The sequence below is a fragment of the Malurus melanocephalus genome, unplaced genomic scaffold, assembly GCF_030028575.1.
Source record: "Malurus melanocephalus ecotype Western Australia unplaced genomic scaffold, MMel_1.1 scaffold_968, whole genome shotgun sequence".
Classification (NCBI taxonomy): domain Eukaryota; kingdom Metazoa; phylum Chordata; class Aves; order Passeriformes; family Maluridae; genus Malurus; species Malurus melanocephalus.
In genome coordinates this window covers 25375-45745 of record NW_026624200.1, presented here as the reverse complement: position 1 = coordinate 45745, position 20371 = coordinate 25375, and the positions used below count along the sequence as shown (strand labels likewise).

General features: G+C 39.6%; 3 protein-coding genes across 5 annotated transcripts in view; 2 read left to right on the top strand and 1 right to left on the bottom strand.

The window, feature by feature from the left end:
- The window catches only part of IARS2 (isoleucyl-tRNA synthetase 2, mitochondrial), a 26390-nt gene extending 26097 nt beyond the window's left edge, over positions 1–293 (bottom strand). The window contains exon 1 of the mRNA XM_057386447.1: positions 7–293. Coding sequence (XP_057242430.1) covers positions 7–293 — 287 coding nt within the window. The remainder of the gene's footprint in view (positions 1–6) is intronic.
- Positions 12–13286, top strand: BPNT1 (3'(2'), 5'-bisphosphate nucleotidase 1). Of its 3 annotated transcripts, none has more exons than XM_057386453.1 (9): positions 12–112; positions 3277–3401; positions 5457–5561; positions 5839–5946; positions 6473–6521; positions 7512–7603; positions 8571–8768; positions 9608–9713; positions 10983–13286. In XM_057386453.1, exons 2-9 carry the CDS (start codon positions 3285–3287, stop codon positions 11129–11131), a joined length of 924 nt encoding a protein of 307 aa, XP_057242436.1. In that variant the 5' UTR covers positions 12–112; positions 3277–3284; the 3' UTR covers positions 11132–13286. The 3 variants fall into 3 exon arrangements, with proteins under 3 accessions (XP_057242436.1, XP_057242437.1, XP_057242438.1); XM_057386454.1 differs by lacking the exon at positions 12–112 and adding an exon at positions 1975–2049; XM_057386455.1 differs by lacking the exon at positions 12–112 and adding an exon at positions 2020–2043.
- Positions 13287–14764: 1478 nt separating this feature from the next.
- The window catches only part of EPRS1 (glutamyl-prolyl-tRNA synthetase 1), a gene marked incomplete at its 3' end in the record, with an annotated part of 30761 nt that continues 25154 nt past the window's right edge, over positions 14765–20371 (top strand). The window contains exons 1-2 of the mRNA XM_057386456.1: positions 14765–14900; positions 17235–17319. Of these exons, the coding sequence (XP_057242439.1) occupies positions 14855–14900; positions 17235–17319 (131 nt within the window). The remainder of the gene's footprint in view (positions 14901–17234; positions 17320–20371) is intronic.

Genomic DNA, 20371 nt, shown 5'->3' with positions numbered 1-20371 from the left:
CCCCACGGGCCGGGCCAGCGCAGGGGCCCCGCCCGGAGCCGGAAGGGTTCGGGGCGCTCCCAGGCGCTTTGGAGGAGTGGAGAGTCCTGAAACAGCCGGCACGGAGGCCACGGTRAGCTGCGGGAGGGGAGCGGCGGTGCTGGGACGCGGGTCCCTCCTGGGCGAGGGGACGGGCCGCAGGAGATGCAGGGAAAAGCGCGGCTGCAGACGGKGGGTTGGTGCTGCGCCAGCACAGCCGCTCCTGCCATCCCCCACCGCCCGTGCTGTGTCCGGCCACACTCCGCTCGGTGCATTGACGGACACTGCCCCTAACTGCGCTTTGCCGCCGGGAATATTAACGGCAAGAGAACCAGGAACAGTCTTCTTTTTTTTTTCTCTCTCTTTTTGGTGAAATGAGGCAGCGTAGCCCTTTCCCACTAGGAATTCTGCAGGCAAACCGCAGTTTACACAGGGATTACCACTCCGAGTCCTAGTCTGCTTCTGCTGGGTAAATATTGTTCCCTTACATAATGAAAAATTTATCGTTTACTAGGTGTGGGCCGAAGTTTATTGTAAAGAAATAGGGAGCTCTGGTCGCTTGGGCATTGAAGAGTTCCAAGAAAGAAATCATGGTTTAGCACTTGCATTTAAGGACGTGCTCTGTGTGATGCTCACTTTCTCCTTTCAGCAGGCAAAATCTTAAATTTGGAAAGTGGAAGTTTGCATAAAAGAGACTAAATGACAAACATCAAATCTGTCATGTGTGCTTTGATAAATTATTTGTAGTCAGCCTGTGGTTCTTACATACATCAGAATTAAAAGGTGGAACARGAATTGGAGAAATTTATTTTAGTAGGTTACAGAACAGGCTGATTTGTTGTGATCATTCAACAGTTTGTTTACTGGGCTAGAAGAAAGGGAGGGATAGTCTTTGGAGGACAAGGTGTGTTTTAAAATTATACCCAAATTTAACTTGAGGGATAGCTGCTGTGCAATATTTGTAAACTGCACAGTTTTGTAAGAATCAAACTATTTTTGTCCAAAGCAAGCAATATATTCTTAAGTGCCTTGTGGGAGTGTACATTAGACATTGTTCTCATCAGAAAGTATGTGCCATAAACCTATTAATAAATYAATTTGAGATCAAAAAGTTACAGAGGTGAAGAATTTACAGCCTACTACTGCATTCACTTATCTAATCAAAAAGGTCCAATACACCAGAAGATGGGCCCCATAGGAGATGTAGTCCTGTAAAAATTGAAGGCACCTTTGCAGTAATMACATACTTTGCAATTCATTAGGCTATTCCAGAGTGATAAGGAAGGGGTGTTGAACCTCTCATTTCAGTTTCTTCTAATAAATCTTATTTTTTCATAAAAACATTTTAATTTTAAGGTTTGCCAGGAGATTTTGGGTTCACCACAGGAAGTGCTAAGAAACACCTTGGATCAATCTTCAAGAATGCAAGATAGTATTTCTCTATTATTTTCTGAGAATTTTGAAACTTTATGCAAGCATTAAATAAATCAAGCCTCTAAAACAATTAAGCTTTACTCTCATTTTATGAAGCAGGATCAAATGTACAGTAAAAGATCAAATAACTTTTTTTATAAGAAGCTGAGCAAAAAATGTTAATTATCTTAATCTGATAATTCATTTCAATTCTTTAATCCAAACTTCCCACCTAATATGCTATTTTTTTTTTACTTTCTCAGAAATACTCATATTCCAAGTATTTTCAATATGGAATGAACTACATTCCAATTTTCCTTCCTGGTGTTTCCCAAGATGGTGTAGACTTCAAATAGCATCTATCTTTCCATGTGTTACGACACATATTTGCTCTACAACTTTAAACTGTTTGAGAGCTGCTTTTTGCCACAGGTAGCATTTCTGAAATTTCCTCTGTAACTTGGGGTACGGACCTTGGCTATTCTGTGAAACTCAGAGTACTTTGCTCCCATCCATGAGCAGGAAATAATAATTAACTTTAGCAACTGTGCTCTTTGAATGTACTTGCACAGTCACTACTCCTTCAGCTTCAGAAAGCATCTGACTTTAGAGGTACAGGTATGGTGTTTCTAAAATGCTCAAAAAGTTCTTAAATCAACTAAATTTGGGATTCTGATACCTACGACATTGCCATTTGGTGTGAACAGCTATGAACTTGATTTCTCAAGGAAGAAAGGAAGGGTGTTGTATAATGACCTATTGCCACTTAAGCAGTACTTTCTGCAATTGCAATATTTGTGATATGATTGTTATATAATACTTCCCACATAATATATCTTCTTTTGTGTGATGATCAATGAGTTCCTTTGTATTTTGTTCTGGCTCTGTGCTCAAGTGTTTTCTGGAAGTGTGTCATGCACGTGAGCCCAAGCCAAAAAGTGTGTCATCTACAGATGGAAACAACTGATAGGAAAACATAAAAAGCAATTTGCTTTGCATTTTAGAGTGTGGTTATCAATTCTTCTTTTTCCTGAGGTAAAGAAAAGCTGGGAGTAATGCCAGCCTTTCCAAAGGTGATAGTTACTCTACTTGGGAACTGAAGGCCCAGTGAATTCCACTGGTGTGTGCTGGGGGACAAATGATGAAGACAATGCAATAGGAAGAATGACAAGGACATGCAGTGCTGAGGGGAGGAAGGAAGATGGAAATTGATTTCCTTAAAGGAATCAGTAGAAGTTAAATACAGAAAGGATGGTTAAATTCAGGTGGTTCAATTCAACTTTGGCATACAAGTTTGCAGTATCTGCATATCATTAACCTGTTTTGTGTCCACAATTAGGCTATCTACAAAAGTCTATTTTATATTTAAACAAAGGAAAATAGTAAGTGAAATTGCTGACGTCATCCTGTCTGGTAGCCTTGTGCTTGATTTCTGGGCACAAACCAACTGTAGGTTCAGTTCTGAAAAAATGAATTTATGTTCCAAGTGTGCAAAAAACGAGTACTGTGTGTAGACTGTGCTTTTTCTTAATATTTGTGGTAAGAGCTTCTGCTACTGTTGTTGTTCTTTATAATGTCATTTTATTTTAGTGAGAACTAGATTCACTGTCAGACAGAACATGGATATTTGCAAGATCTTGCCTATAATAGCTTTACATCTGTGTGTTTGTTAATTGTATTATTTTAAAAGCCCAAATYCACCTCATTACTGCTCCCTGGCAGAAACCCACTTTCCCCTTTCTACTCARTTTAAACTGTATCTGTTTAWATGWTAAGTAAARTATTTTAYTCTTTYTATTCTCTTGAAGAGAGAAATGTACAAGTTTGCTTTTTGTTTCTTTTCAGCACTCAGCATGGCTTCTCCAGCTCTYCTCATGCGTGTRGTGGCCTCTGCATATTCTGTTGCGGAAAAAGCTGCCACAATTGTCAGAAATGTGATGTCTGCAGGAGATCTGGGCATAGTGGAGAAGGTATTACCTTTTACTTCCAGTTTAATTTCTTTTGTTAATCTTGAGTTAGATACAGGTCAGAGTGGTATTTTTAAAAATCAGCAACTGTGGGAAGAAATACAGCCCTCACTTCTCTGATACAAGAAATATTCCTTCTTAAAGGATTAAAAGAGCACTAGASAAGTGTCTTTTGACCACTATTTCTAAATAATATTTGTACATTTAAAAGGAACACCATAATTTTGTCCTGWTTTCCCTCACAAAACACAGGGTCTRCATAGCACCTCAAAATTYGTAATAAGGTATATTTYCTRTTAATTTCTATACTTCTGTTCTAACATCCTTAGTACAGCTTAAAATCCTGTGCCCTCGATGAATTTTGCATTACAATAAATGAGTGTTTAATTGCCTGAAACAAAAAAGAACTTCAGATTGTATTGCAAATCACAGCTTTCAAAATAAATTCAGATGGTCGAATTTAATTCTAAAAAGAAAACAGGTATTCAAATTCTTAATTTGCTGTWATTTAGAATGAACCAGGATCTTTGTTTTGACTACAGTACTGGATTAAGTGGAATTAACTTTTGAAATTAATTCTAGCTTTACAGGTRTGTCACAGTATTATGGACTTCATTAAATATATATATTATTTTTGGTCTTTACAATGAGGGTTCTGCAGGTATTTACATTATTCAAAAATGATCAGAAGTAATGGGTGATAYTGATTCTAAGTAAAACTGGTTACACATAGTTTTAATTTTTTTTTAAAAATGAAGTAGTAACAAACACACAAAACTAGATTGAAAACAATGAAAACAGAGGAGGTTCCTGTTTGAGGGACTAGAGATCTTGAAATTCCTGCAAGTTTCTTGCCAAAGGCGACTGCTGAAGGAAGAGGAAGAATGGAGAAGAGCCTCTGCATGTGCCTCTGCTTTGCAGTCTGAAGGGAAGAGATGCAGAACAGAAAGAAACATAAGTGCTGCTTCTCATATTCATCCTCTTTCTGCAGCCAGCAAACACCAAGAGCAGATCCAACTGGCCTTCCTGAAAGCTTTAGAACATTTAGGAAGGCAATGTTCCACCTTTTCCCTCAACATGGTGACCTTCCATCCATTTATCTAATTCAAGGACAGCTGAGTTTTYAGCCATCTCCTGATATCCAGAGTTTTCTTTTCCTCAGTCAACTCTTAAGCTCTCAATTTATATTGTTTCTCTGTGTAGTACTTTATTATTTTTTTCCCCAGTGGGTAGGTAGACACTTTGTCCACCCATTCTTACATTGAAGAAGTACTTTATACTGTTTTATTAGGTTAATGTCCTGGAACAAAGGATATTCTCTGCAATAAACTTGATTTTTTTTGAGTCTAAACTCAGGACCCTTTTCAACCAAATTTATTAGGGGACAAGAGTGAAATTTCAAAGAAAAATATCAAGTTTCATAAAATTAGCAGTTGGCTAAGGGACAGACTAGTTTTAGCATGCAAAAATTACCCCTTAACATAATTAAAACACTAACCCATCCATTCTGAATGGAATATCCCATTCTTACAACTCATTTCTGTAGCTGGCTAAAACACTTTTCATGTTGTCAGCAAATAAGATACAAGGAGTTAATTTTTTGTTTGATTCAGCTGAGATGCAAATCTTGGATGAACTCTCTTTCTAAATTCCAATGCTTACAAAATTATTTTTTATTGGGATTATGTCTCTGGGCRWAAAGGGTGAAAAMAGTGTTAATAAGTTATATACTTTAMMTATGTAGCAGGTTATTAATATATAAAATATTATTGCATTGGCTATACAACATTGGGAAGGCTTGCAGTCATTTTTTTATGTCACCTTGGKGCACCAAATCCACTGTTCTAATGTCACACCAGTTTGTCTTAGTTCTGGGGTGCACAGGGGCACTCTGCTTCTTGCAGTTTTTAGCTTGCCTCTCACAAGGTCACTTTCTARGTTGAAGATTTATCAAATGAGGTTTCTTTTTCACTACAAGGCAGATATTCAGAGTGCTGTATGAGCTGTGCTGGGTTGATATGGTTTTTAGTACCCAAATTTCTATCCATTCTTGGACAGGCTGGACCCAATGACTTGCAGACCAAAGCTGACCGACTGGTACAAATGAGCATTTGTGCTTCCCTGGCACGGAAGTTTCCCAAGGTGACAATCATAGGAGAAGAAGTAAGTACCTGCTCTATTTCATACTAACAATTTATCTTGCTGTAGCTTGCACTGGAATTTGCTTTGGCAGGGTTTAGGGAAACATCTGTTTTAATTTTTATTTAAACAAACAAAAAAAAAATCAACCCAAAAGGCAACAAACATAAGGTATTTGCATGCCATTTCACCTATTCATTTCATAAGCTTTGTCAAGCTGCTGTCAAATGCACAACTCTAAGACAAACTGAGGTGAGTCCAAAGTCCATTTTTCTAATAATTCTGAGAATTCTTTTGTTAGGAACTGCCCACTGAAGATGTAACTGAGGATTTAATTGAAGATGGTCACTGTGAAGAAATACTGAAGAAGCCTTGTCCTGCTCAGTACACAGGAATTAAAGAGGAAGAGGTACTGTGGTAATGCTATGCCTATGTCTTTGTATTTTAAAACACCTGTATTACATTTTGATTTTAGCTAAGAGTATATAAAGAAGAAAGGTTTTTTCAGTGTTGCCAACTTTTATTTTCCATTTGAAAACTGAAATGTACTCATGAGAATCTCACTTCCAGAGCTGGAAATGCTGCATGCTCCTTTGTGCAGTAATGGGAAATGAAAATTGGCTTCTTGCAATTTGTGATTCAAATTAATTTGGCAGGAATCTAGTTCGGACATAAGAAAGTAATCCATCCCATGTTCAGTTTAATCCTTCATACTTTTATTAAGAGATTTGCTAAGACATTCCAGTCAATTTTGAAGCTTTGTTTTGTGTAGCATACTATTATAGGCTTCAGTCATATAATAATATTAAAATTTTGAATCTCTTTATTTCCTTACTGCCATAAGTAAATAAGAGCAATAAAGTTAAATATGTATTTTGTATGGTAATTTACATTATTTATATTTGTTAATTTTTCCATTTTTAATTTTCTTAAAGCTTGTAATATGGGTTGATCCTTTGGATGGAACCAAGGAATACACTGAAGGTTGGATTTTCTTTTAATTCTGTTAATAAAAAAACCCAGCAATGTAATAAATTAGCATATACATGTAGAAAGTTTTATCATAAAGTTACTTACAATATTGTTTCATGAGGCTGATATTTCTATATTTTTTGAGTGCCTGGAATGTATTTATTCACTCCATTCAGTTTTAACTAGTACTGAATATTCCTAATGGGTTATTGAGTGCTGACCAGTTTTTATCATTTCAGAGTGCCAAAAGCTGCCTTTGATGGCTGGCAGGTTGTCTTAAATTTTTAGTCAAATTTACAGTTTTGTATATCTTTGAACTGAAGGACTAAATCTCCCCTTGCCACAGGAATATGATAGMTTATATTTATATCCTTCTCTTCAAACAACCCAAATACCACTCCTGTACTTGTAGCCCTTTCAAAATGAAACAGACATTCTCCCACAAATCACGATTCTTCAGTTATGGGAAGAAACTGTTTTCAGCAAAGGCTAATTTCTAACCATAGAAATAGACCTAAAATGAAAGAAAAAGAGGGGGTGGGGGAAGAAAAGCCTCCAAGAAACAATATGCTGAAACCTCACATTTGCCTCCTATGCATCTTTTAGTTGACTGATGTAAAATCTTTTAGGTAGATCTTTTCCCCCATTTTGGGGTAAGAGATGTTCAACTGTCAACAAATTGCTTGTTTTGCATTAAACAGCTCCCAGCACAATTACAGAAGAATGTCATCATATACTGCTGTGTAGCTGTATCTTTAAAGTTCTTTCTCATTATGTGTTAATTATAACTTAGCTCTATTAAAAGAAATCTATCTGGGATATTTTTTAGCAGMCCTCAAGGCTAAATGACTAAAATATTTTATCAAGATCTGAAAATCCTGATTAGTATTTGCATTTTTAAAATACCACTCTGCATATTGGTTTGTGGACTTTTACTAAAGGTTTATGTTTTTATAAATATCTCTTTTCAAGCATAACTACATTCCTGTTATTTCTGTCCAGGTCTCCTTGACCATGTGACGGTTCTTATTGGAATTGCCTATGGAGGCAAAGCCATAGCAGGAGTTATTAACCAGCCATATTACAACTATGAGGTATTAAATAATTTATTTATTTATAAGCATTAGGTTTATTTCTAAAWGTTACTTTTAAGCCATTTCCATTAGCACACTTTTAACTGAAAAGTGGCATGTAGTGGAGTTAACATTGTAATATAAGTTATTGGGGKTTTTTATTAAATATATACAATTTAAAATGCTGGTTTCCAGGAACTGAATGGCAGGAACYTACTTGGGCAAAACACTAACACAGRATATATTACATATATACTGTACTGATTACTACAATCTCTAGAAAGTACATACTGTGAAACAAGGACAGATCTGTGGGTTTGCAGTCTTTGCTRGAAATTCTTTAGTAAATCCATGCAATAGGTGCATTTGCAATGCCTGGTAACTGCCATAAATCTGCAGCCCTAAATAAACCAAGCATAAATTGTCACTGACAGCTGGCTTAGAGTGTATAATGACAGGTTTCAATGTAAGTCCAGGATGGCCAACCTACAGGCATTTACACATTCAGATATTATTTCAGTATTATTGGGGAAGGCAGGGAAGCTCATGATGCAGCCTAATTAATTAAACTTACTGGAATTTAAAGAAAAAGCCCTTGAGCTGATGTAATGCTATCATGTTCTGTGTGATATGTATCACCAAATACTTCAAATTACAAGATACTTTCAATTACAGATTGTGCCTGAAGTACAGAAATATACAAATATTAATCTGCCAGTCACTGGAGGCAGGATGTAATGTATCACTACAATGTCACAGATAAGAAAAGGGTCAGTGGTATCATTGCCTTAGAGGGAAAGAGAGCCTATTTCTCACTCTGGGCTTTAGAGGAGTTTATTTTTAAATGCCATTGTTTAAATGTATAGCCCAGTATTAATATTATACTCCCTAATATGCCAAGATACCTCTAGGTACCCCTTCCCCTTAGTGCTTTAACTGCTGATCAGTGTGATGAACCATCACCTGGGCCTCTGTWCCTTTTTTGTAGGCAGGAGCCAATGCTGTGTTGGGCAGGACAATCTGGGGAGTCCTGGGCATGGGTGCCTTTGGCTTTCAGCTCACAGAAGCACCTGCTGGCAAACACATCATCGTTACCACCCGCTCCCACAGCAATGCCCTGGTRAATGAGTGCATCACTGCCTTGAACCCAGACCATGTCATCAGAGTTGGAGGAGCAGGAAACAAGGTAGGAAAACTCAAAATCTTCTGTTTTTACAGGGAAGTGGCATCTTTGAAAAAAAATTAAAATACTTTTTGAAGAAATTTTGAATGATTGTACAGGAGACTTCCTCAACCTTCCCCAGCACAACTTCTTTTTCTAGCAGTCAAGCTGCTGTGAGGTAGAGAGAATTTGGTACAGGTGTATTTGTACCAGTGGCCATGCTGGTCATGCCTGAGCTTTGTCTTCCCCAGTATTCTGCTTTTAGGGTGAAAACAAAAAATTGTAAGAGCAGAATGACTAAATAGGAATTCAGTTTACTCTCAATTATTAGACATGTGCCCCTGTTTGTGCTAATACAGCTTTTGTTCCAACTCCCCAGCAGCACATTTGAAAGGACAAAACATAAGTAAACTGAGATATTTCCTTTGTGAAATTTCTCTGCTTACAGAGAACACTCATTTGCTACAGTTTTAAAGCTTAGTTGTCATAGCTGTCAGAAACACACCCTCTCATCTCTTCTCCAATATGGGCAAGGCCCAAAATGGCACTAACACAACAGTTTCCACTTTATCTTCTAAGTACTTGCACAAGAAGTAAATTCCTGTTTTTGAAACTAACWGCAGATTTTCATCCTATAAGCTGTCTTGGTAACCATCAAAAACATTGAACTGAGACTGGTAATACAGCATAGATTTCTAAATCATAATGAAATTTCTTGTGATATTAATAAGAAAATGGCTGGTGTTCCTTTTCTGACTATAAGTATATAAATAGACATATTTAATCCCTGTTTCCTGGTGTTGTTTCCACCCATTTCTAAATGCCTAGATCTTTTGCAATGATTGAAACTCTATTTGTAACAGATCATTCAACTCATAGAAGGCAAGGCRTCTGCTTATGTATTTGCCAGTCCTGGGTGCAAGAAGTGGGATACGTGTGCACCTGAAGCTATYCTACATGCTGTGGGAGGTAAGTTCATGGCATTCAAAGTTCCAGGATAAGTGAGACTGCATTGATTTGAAGTTATTTATACTTTTCATGTAAAGAAAAATGACAGTACATGTGCATTTTTTAATAGTTATTATTCACTAGGAGCTTTGAGCCCTCTGAAATCAACAGTAATGGTAAAGGGTCAAATGGTCTGAAAAGCATGATATGATCTGTTCTGCCCTGGACTAATAGACTCAATAACTGTCACATAATTATAGAAAGCCAAATCCCCAAATTGGGGGTATATTTATTTTAATACTTTCAAAGCAAATGCCCTTTTTTTTCCTCTTGGATAGTATCTCACAGTAAAATCTGCTGTCCTACTAACTGAGTGTAGTAGTTTATTATTAGTAACATGTTATGTAATAYGTGGACATTGAATTCTTTAAACCCACAAAAATAGGTCAAATCATGCAGTTGTTCTTTGGATGTACAAGATCCAAAATTGAGTCATTCACATAATTCAGCAGAATTAGCGGTCTTCAGCCAACATGAGGCACTTCACTTAGCTAGGGGCTAAGGGGTTGAAAAGTTATGAAAAGACTCACTGATGAGGATTTGAAGTAGTATTTTTTAAAAACTCTTCACATTGATAGGCTTTTTACCACCATCTGCTAAAATTACAGGGTTTGATCCTAAATTCTGTCAAGCAAGGATAACAGGCTTTATAACGACACTATTGAGCTCCTCTGCAGTCTGTAGTGTTTATAACTGGGATAGTTTTAAACAGGGTTAGCTCAAGCACAAAGCAACCCAACCAATCCAGGGCAGCACAATGCTGTATTTAGCCTCTTTGTTAGGTAGGAATCTCCTGGTTAAATGAGCTTGAATAAAGAGCTGTGTTGCTCTTGTAAGTGATTTCCAAAACCTCATTTAAAACCAGCTGGGGTATTTCTACATTATGTTAGAGTTTGTGGTACAGACTTACTCTGGTTTTTACTTGAAATGAGGRTTTTTCTTTGCCTCTTGTCTTTGGCTAGTGTAAAAGCTAATCAGGAAGCATTTTAGTAATCCATGAGAGAGAGACATTTTCCTTTTTCTGAGACACAAGTAATTTAAGTATTGTTGAAAAAAACACAAAAACCCACTAGTTACTTGATTTTCATCAATACAAAACCTGTTGTTCTTAAACTGGAAGCAAAGATACTTCATGTCTGAAGACAGGCATGTGCACCCCAAAGTTATGTCACTTGAGCTAATAGACTCCAATTCCTTTTTGCTGGAATATTTTTTTCTCTGTTTTTGCAGGCAAGATAACTGATATCCGTGGAAATTCATTTCAGTATAACAAGGAAGTGAAACACATGAATTCAGCTGGGGTCCTTGCCACTTTGAGAAATTATGACTACTATGCCTGTCGTATTCCCAACACTGTGAAAGAATCTYTAGTGCCTTAAAGCAGAAAGAATCTTCATTGGACCTGGAAGGCTGAGAAGATGAGCTTGGAGAAAAAGAAGGGAAGACGACCAAGCTTGAAATTTTGTTTCATAGAATCTGAACTGAATTCTTTCAGTGAGGTGTGCAATAATTTCAAAATTATACAGAATCGCTGTGTTGGATCAGGTTGTTTTGCAGYGTTGAGCAGACATCATCAAAACAATCACATTTCTTCAATAGTTGTTTTCTGTATTCTTTGGAATTTTTCATTCCTTGTGACTGTGAGTAATATTCTGCTAATCATAACACTGCAGATTAAAAGTCATCTCAATATTCTGGGCACAAAATCATGTTAAGTCATATACATGATCTTGCTCCATGGTTTTTGTTGTATGTGGTCARTACAGGTTATTGTGTTAAATACAAATGGACTAAGGATTTGCTTGGATGGATTTGCCCGTTTCTTATAAAGTTGCCAATTTTGATTCTTAGAACAGCATCTTTCAATTTTTTTGGTCTGCATTGAGTTTTGGGATGGCCAAGACTGTTGTTTGTTGGCTTGTCTGAGTTTTGCAGGAGGCAGGACACAGTGCAGCTGGACCTGGAAATCTCAAATAAGGGTTCATGGATCACTGGATTCATTGAGGGTCAGTGAAGTGTTAATTCAGCAGGGTTCAGGACAGCTCAGTTGAGGAGAACCCAAGGAACCATGACAGGGACAGGCAATCCTAGCACCTAATGATCTGAAATGCCTTTGTCAGGGTCTGTAGCACTGCAGTCTTGAAGCACTTTGGGCATCCAAAGTCAAGGTCACTTTGGCATATTTGGRAATAACAGAAATGCCAGATCTTGCAATTTTCCATGTCCAAATTTTGAGATAAAACAGGTGTCTTTCCAACAGCTGTGAGAGCTAAGGAACCTAGCAGTACCATTTCCCCCGCTGTGGAACAGAGACATGTCCCAGGGGAGAGAACAGGGCCAAGAGCAACTAAAATTAACTTTGAAATTGAAGGTCCTGTTTCAGTCAGCTTTCCCACAGATGTGGATGTTAGGAAAGCTGGATTCAACTGCTCAGCCCACTTGAACACAAAAGAGAACAAGTAGTAAATTACACATGACTAGCTAAAACAGGCAATTTAGACAAAAGCTGTGAAGTCTCTTCARGTTGAATTTAGGATTCTGGAAATAGGCTCTTGAACCAGTGAGGCCTCTATGCCCTTTGTTTTCTCCAGATGTTGTGACTCAARTCCCTTACTCTCAAATGAAGGAGTCCTAGGGCCTCCCTTTTCCCTAACAATGTGACACACAATGAGGCAGGACATGGAGAGATGCCGGTTTCAATAAACAGAGTTTTGCTTTTTCTGTTCTCCATGTGGAGAAAGGAGTGACATATCAGGTTCTCAGGTATGTGGTGTCAGGGAGGATGCCTGAACACAGCTGCTTGCTTACATAAAGACTGAATCCCTAAGCACTCCCACGAGGGTTTTTTTTTCTTAACCTCTGTGAGCACCATGAATGCCAAAGAAGCCTTCAAGATGCACTGCACCCTTTCTCACTTCCTCTCTGCCCACAAGATTAGGTCTTCTAAATAACTACACCCTTCATCCACACAAACTATCTTTAAATTAGCACACCAAGGGCCAAAATGTTTTTTTCCACTCAGAAGAAAATTTCAAAATTCAGTTTTTCGCAGGGGATTCAAGTTACTTCCTTGAATACTTCCTTACTCCTTCCTTGTCATCACACAAGATATTCAACAACTCCATTTAGAGTCCTTAGATRAGATCCTTTCCTCGCAGTAGGGTAACACCAATATGACTTCACTGGCTTAAAGCTGACTATTTCCAAGAAGCAGGCACATCTTGTCACCAAAAGAGATGAACAAGGCAACTCTTGCTCAAGTGTTCCTGTCTCTCCATGTGTACATGTGGAAGAGAATCTATAGAATCTCTTCCTTCGTGAGGTCATCTTAGCCTAACGTTTACAGATAAATTAGCAAGATTAGCATTTACYTCATTCTAGCATGACACTGGATTAGAGCTGCATATATAGGAACAATGTGTGCTTCTAATCCTTTGATCTAAAGCCTACCTTTCTTCTCTTCCCTCAATTGCATAACTGGTTCAGTTAKTGCATGCAGGACAGATTCAGCCTGMTTTAATTAGAACCTTCTTCRTATTTTGGCCMATTATAAGTTTAGTCATTCCACAYACTGATTGTGACTRAAGTTTGAACMGCATAGGAAGTACAGTGATTTCACTGCTTGTTATATATAATTTTCACCTTTATGTTACACAGGATTCTTTGATATGCATGCTTTAACATTCCCATCAAAATCTGCATGTGAATTTGTAAAACACATTAAGATTAAATATAGAACTCAGAAAACACAAAGCCTGCCTTTATCATTCTTCCCCTGTAATTGTTAAAATACAAAATACAGAGCCTAGTGTTAGTAATTTTCATTGATGCCTCTATATCCTTATTTTCATCTGAAACGTGCAATAGGTTTAAAAATTCCTTCAGCATAAGCCTSTTTCTAATTCTGCTGTGATTTCTGYYTCTGCTTACTTAGTTACCTGAATGGAAGGAGAACACACAGCATATACCAGCTTCTGCATGGTGTGTAAAGATATGCATGGAAACATATGGAAATACTTTCCACACTTACAGGAAATATAAAACTGCTAACATAGGAGARTAGTAAGGAAAGTTGATATTAAATCCAGCAGCAGCAATCAAGCATAAAAACCAGCACATAATGTGTAGTCATGCTCTGGCTWTACCACTAGGTCCACTGCACAAAAAGCACTGCTTCACCAATCAAGCATCTGATAATGTCACCTAATGTGTCTGTTAGCACATTAGGTGCTACAGTAACAGCTATAAAATAGATTGGGGGGGAATCACAGTGACACTGCATTGTCCTTGCAACAAAGTGAATTTGAGCCAGTCTCCTGTGAAAAACCGGTGACGCAGCATTTTTGTAATTCATYGCAAGACTCCAGAAGGTGGCTGGGCACGGGGACAGCCTCTCCAGTGAAGTGGTCACAGTGCCCAGCCTGCCAGAGTTCAAAAGCGTTTGGACCACGCTGTGCAGGGCCAGGAGTTGGACTCAATAGTCTTTCGGACCCCTTCCCACTCGGGATATTCTAGGACTCCTGTGACCCGCTGCAAAATCTGCACGTTTGTCAGGAGTTTAACAAGTAGCATCCTACAAAACCAGACGAATCAAACCACCGTACTCAAACGTGCCGATGCGTGTTGCGCTGTTCTGTTTGTTCGGATCATCACACATCGGAAAGGGGCTGAAGGCATCTCCACGGCTGCTGCCAGACATCCACCTAAGGGCTTTGGCAGGCGAAGCCCTCGGGATGGCTCAGCCTAATCGCTGTGAGACGGGAAGAACCGGCTGAGGGGCAGGGCAGCCTTCACCCAGCGCCCATCCCTCATCCCGGACAGCTTCCCGGAGCCTCGCTGGTGCGGCCGGGAAGGTCCCGTGTGCCGCCCGCTCGTCACCTCCTCCCGGCGAACTGCGGACCGACCGGCGGAGAAGGAACACTCCAAACACCAYCWCCTCCCGCTCCRCCGCCCCTACRGCTTCTCCCGCGGAAGTGACGGGCKCTTCCCCCGCCCCGGGGCGGGTCCTGCCGGGCCGCCCGGGCCGCGCCGGCCCCTGCCGAGCTGGCATCGCTGCGCGCCCCGCCCCGCTGCCTCCCTCGGTTCCGGCGCTGGCGGCGGGAATGGCGGCGCTGAGCCTCACGGTGGACGCGGGCAGCCCTCCGCTCGGTAAGTGCGGGACGCGCCTCGCCCCGCGCCGCCCCGATGCCGCTGTGCCGGGGGTCCGGCGGGGCTCGGTGCCCTCTGTCCCTCCCTCCCTTCCTCCCGCCCGTGTTGCATCATGCGGCGCCGGCTGCCCCCGCGTGCGGGGCCGGGCGAGGCGGGACCGGGGCCCGTGCCCGTCCTTCCCATTGCTGCCGACCTTCCCACTGCTCCCGTCCTTCCATTGCTCCCGTCCTTCCCATCCCCGCCGCCCTTCCCGGGCCGTGTGCCCGCTGCGGCCCTGGTCCCGGCGGGGCGCGGGTCCCCAGCGGTCCCTCAGGGCAGCTGCTCGGGCCGGGTGACAGCGGCGCTGGGCTGAGCCCGGGATAAAGAACGAACTCGGGCACGGGTACAGCCCTCGGGTGACTTGACACGTTGAGGCTGAATTTTCAAGGCAGCCCTAGTTCACATTGCTTGTTCGTGAGCTCTGCCACTGGGCTGCTGTCTTTCAATTTCAGTTCTAATCTGCTGCTAAAATTCCTCTCTGGGRAGCTGGCTCGAAGTTGCGCTGTGAAATCTTGCTTTCTCAGTTGCTCACTGCCCTTCGATGTTATTTTGCCTTTAAAAATGCGAGAACCTCCTTCACTGCACTTTCAGCCATCTGGAAACAATCTTTTGTATGTGTTCCATACAATTTCTCCATTTTGTTACAGCTATTCAAAATAAATTTTCTTCCTGTTCTTCATCTGAGTTTATTGATTTCTTTTTCTTGGTGTTATTCCCAAATGCGTTTCAGAGTTGAATACAATTTGCATGACTRCTGATTCAAGGTATAATAACATAAAAGTTTTAAATAAAATTTCTCCTGGTACTTGTTTATACTRATTTGCCAAAAAAGAAAATGATGCAATATGAGTTATGACTAACATCACGTTTAGGGGYTTTGGAGACTTACTTGCTTTTGACAGCTGGCGAGTGGCACTAGRGGCTTATTTCAGGAGATTGCATGATTGTGTCAGAAATATTACGTGTTACAGATGAAACATATCAAGAAGGCAGGCACGCTCATCCTACTCATCCCTGCTTCATACTCTTCATCATGTCTGCTGTGCAATGGGAAAAGTGCAGTAGCTTTTAATGTCACTAGTATTAATTACATAGCTTGGTGCACATGGTACTTGTAATTTTCGAAGCATTTCCATGCATGCAATTAAAATACTTAGGTGTCTTACTAACACTGCATAAGAGATGTCATCCTAAATTTCACAGATGGGTAGCTGAGGGATGAGAAGAGGGACCTTGACTTACTCTTAATGCCACAAGAAGGGTTTTCAGCTGAGCAGAAGTGAGAGCTAGGGAATTCCTAGCTCCAGTGGTTTGTATTTAGGCCAGTGTATTAATAGCTTATAGTATCATCTGCCTCGGTAGCTGGAGTGTTGTTCTAGGGAAGACGAAGTGCACAGCACGCTGTGGAGGCTGTAACAGGTTAGCTGCCTTTCCAGACCTCGAGTACAGTCCTTTGGCTGGTTTGCSTAAGGAAAAGCTTGCTGCCTTTGTACGTGCTTCTGAGCAAAGTTAAAGAGCACAAGCTCCTGTGCTTATGCTCAGCAGGCTGACTCTGGACCAGAGCCAGTGCAGAAATGCAGCCAAGTGAGCTTGGTGCTTTGTTTGAGCTGCTGTGGCGTGCTGTAGAGCGTTAAGATCAGAGCAGGTTTGCATCAAGCCCCYTTGCATATGGGCAGAGCTGTCTTCCAGTCAATGGTGTAGCCTAAAAACCTCTTTTCTTTCGGGAGACCATTTTTCACTGTCACTGGTGAACTACTTACTCTGAAAACCCTGTGTAAGCTCCCAGCACTTTTATATGGATAAAGTTTCTTGGTTTTGAATGGCTAATCTCTTCATAAACTTTAAATCAGGTTAAAATAGTCTCATCCTTGTTCAGAAGGTACTGGTATATTCAGTAATTGATCTCCATTGATGCATGTGTCAGGGCTGGGATGGAGAACATTAGTAATACTGTTCAATAATTAAAAGCTTTTTGATTATGTTCTCATATACTGGGAGACAGGACTAATTTTTGCTGTATTCTTAGGAAGCAAAATGTGTAGCAGTGGACACTTGCTGAGCTCACTGCAGATCATTGTGTGCTGGACATTATCAATTTGAAGCTGTTAGGATTGCCAAGAAGAAGGCTCTCATGAACATTGATTTTTTTTTTTTTTGTTTCCCTGGGCAATCTGACTGGAAGGAGCCAGTTCAGTCACCTGGTCGTAGTGGATAAGAGATGTAACTGGTTGGTTGTAACTGTGAAAGGTATCTCTCCTGGAAGGAAGTTCAGTAACTTTTTCTCTTTTTTTCAAGGAGCTCTGCTGACGGTGGAGCATGTGAAGAATGATGTTCAAATTTCAGTGCAAGAAGGCAAAGAAACCATCCTCTGTGTGTCCGAGTAAGTGACTTTGCATCTCTGCTTCTACCTTTGGGTCAGCAGTTTTAAAAATCACATGGTTGTAACATTGACAGCAACCTTTTGAGGTAGGAGGAAGATAAAAAAAAAATGCAATTTTATTCATCACTGCRTTATTGATGTCTCTGTAGCGCRGGCAAAACATTTACAATATTTAGTGAACTAGATCTTTATAGAAAAACCTCTTGTATTCTTATTTACATGTACCTGTGTGTCATCATTTATGCTATACCAGTCACTTTATTGTTTGGGACTTGATTGCCAACAGTAAGGCCATTTTATGTTAGACAGGTTTGGTTTATAAGATTTCTTRGATGTGTATGTGTGTGGTGGACTGAAATTTGAATGTTTAGATGACACTTTTTTTAGGCTCCCTCCAGTGTGTAGATAAGCAAAGGCATGATGTTAACTCAGGAAAGTGCTAATTAACTGTTCTGTGCTATCCACTGTGCCCATCTGCACACTTCAGAAAGAATATTGGAAATTTTTATAGTAATCTATTGTCTGTCYTTAAACTACTCTGCCGTTGGAATAGATGATTCTAGGTTTGGGGCATGAAGATGATTTTTACAATCTGAGTAAAATCAAATGCCTGTCAGAAATGCAGGACTAACACAGTTTTGGGAAGCTGCATTGTCATCTTAGATTCAACACCAGTTAAGATATCTGGATATATCAAGAGGAGCTATCCTGTGGTCTGACATAACAGTGGCATTCAGTATCTACAGTAAGGAGCATATTTGTACCCATAAGCATTGCAGTTGTTGCTTAAAGTATATTAACACCATATGAATTTGGAATTAGTGATTATAACTGCAGTTTCTGAGCACTGATTGTTTTTCTGAAGATCAAGCAGAAATCTGTTCACAGACTTGTTGACAAACTCTCAGTTTGTGAGCTAATTCAGTAGAAGATGCTGTTAAAGCCACCAATGCATCATGAACTGGAATACCTGCRTGTCTGTAGAATGGTTATAGAAGCAACATACTTGATCTTGTATTGCCGAGTAACTGACTTGCTCCTCATAAATTAACACCAACTGAGCATTTCCATGTCTTCTAACCTTAGGTAAAGAGCTTGTCAATACCTACACATATTTGCAGAAAATGAAAGCACAGGAAGATTCAGTCTTCAGTCAGGGTTGTTTTACTGGTTGCAAATATTGTTTTCTGTTTAAAATGTTYGACCTGAACTCAGACAGGAGTTCTTACACAATCTGATATTGGATGTGGTCTTTTGTGGAGCCTGGTGGTGGCATTGGATTTGTGATTTTGAATTAAAGCAAGACAAATGTGACAGGTTGGGATTTAATTGGTACAGCTTTAATAATCTTCAGTGTGTGTTTTGCACATGTGGGATACAGCTTGCATAACAGACACTTAATGGATATTCTTTAGTTGCAGGAGAAAGTTGCCCTGTTAAGTAGCCTTAGTCAGGTTTAGATTTTGTTTTACTTAGACAGTTTAGGCAGTGTGTGGATGTATATACCAAAGGATATGAATACACAGTGTACCCTCCTGTGCCACATGGAAATGATCTTGGAATATTTTAAATGTATATACTTGGCTTGGAAATAATGTTTTATTTCATTAAATAGTTTAATATTACYAGGCCTTCTTCCTACTGCATTGCAAAACCACTCACTTGGCTTGAAGGGAACTTGTCAGAAATGTAAAACAAACACTCTCCTTCTGCACTTTGGCCYTGTGTGGATAATGCCTAGAATCATGGTCCCATCAGATGGAAATTTTTGTGTGTTAGTGTCCTCTCATCCCTGACATTGGCTTATGTTCAAGAAGTTATTCCAGACCCCAAAATTGTATTAATTTTCCCTTGCTTGGTTGTACAATCATTTTAAAAATTGATTCTCTATCTGAAAGTCTGTTAAAAGTGTATCTGCAATGTGAGATGCATCAGCTGAACTCATATCTCAACTAATGCTTTTGGTAAATGGATTTCATGGCATCAGTTCTGCTGAAGCATTTTGTTTTGGCTTGATGTGAAAATCACTTGGGATGTTTCAGATTTTGTTTTTTTTTCAGGAATCCATTAGTTCTAATGACTTCACTTGAACAAGAAAGAACATTTTATTTGTGATTTTTCTAGGTTCTGTTTTGAAGCTCAGTTCAAATCTGGTGACAAACTTTTCAGTTAACAACTGTCAGTTAACTACCTGAAAAGTTTATTGCTAATTTGAAAGGATGAATTTTATTTTAGAGTTATTTTTGGAATCTTAGCTTCAAAATTTCATGTAGTAATAGCTCCTGAGCAAACCACTCTGCTAAGTGYTGATGGCTTTATGGAGAGTTTTGGTGTTCCTGTCTTTCAGGTACCAAATAGAAGTACAACTTTTGTGTTTTGTGTGGTGAGCACATGCACATTTGAGAGTATCTGTTCCTTCAAAGCAGATAAATCCAACTGTTCTGCAAAGCTTTTTACAAGTCAATTCAATAATGGTTTATTATGATTGGAAATAATTCGTGTTTGGGTATTTTATTTTTTGGTTTTGTGTTTGCTTTCTATTGGTCCTTTTTCCCCATCTTTTCTTCTGTTTCTTGAATATTTGCCCTGGTGTTTAATTATGTRGCATTTCATGTCACTCTCAAGAGCCACTCTTCGCCTGTAACATTGCATTGTCCTGATTCATTCTTCCTTACTTAGCCCTGGAGTTAGCAGGCACAGGCTGCAAAGAGCCTTTTGTAACTTTTCCAAAGAGGTCAATTAGCATTGTTTGGGTGGAAATACTTTGTTTTTCCTGAAGAAAAACTAAAAACAAGCAAACAAAACCCCCTCTCAATGAACCATATTCCTTAGGTTTTACTGCAATTAACCCAATGAGACTGGCTGATCTGTTTGTCCTAAAAACAGGACACATTCTAATTGTTAATATATCAAGAAGTCTTCTGTATAATTTGCAGAACTTTTGTTGRTTTTTGCAAGGCTTGAGGGCTATCAAAATTCTTTCAATTTTATAAAGGACACAGTAGGTATGAAAGGAACTAGAGAACAAGGATAGAACAGAAGTGGAACCTTG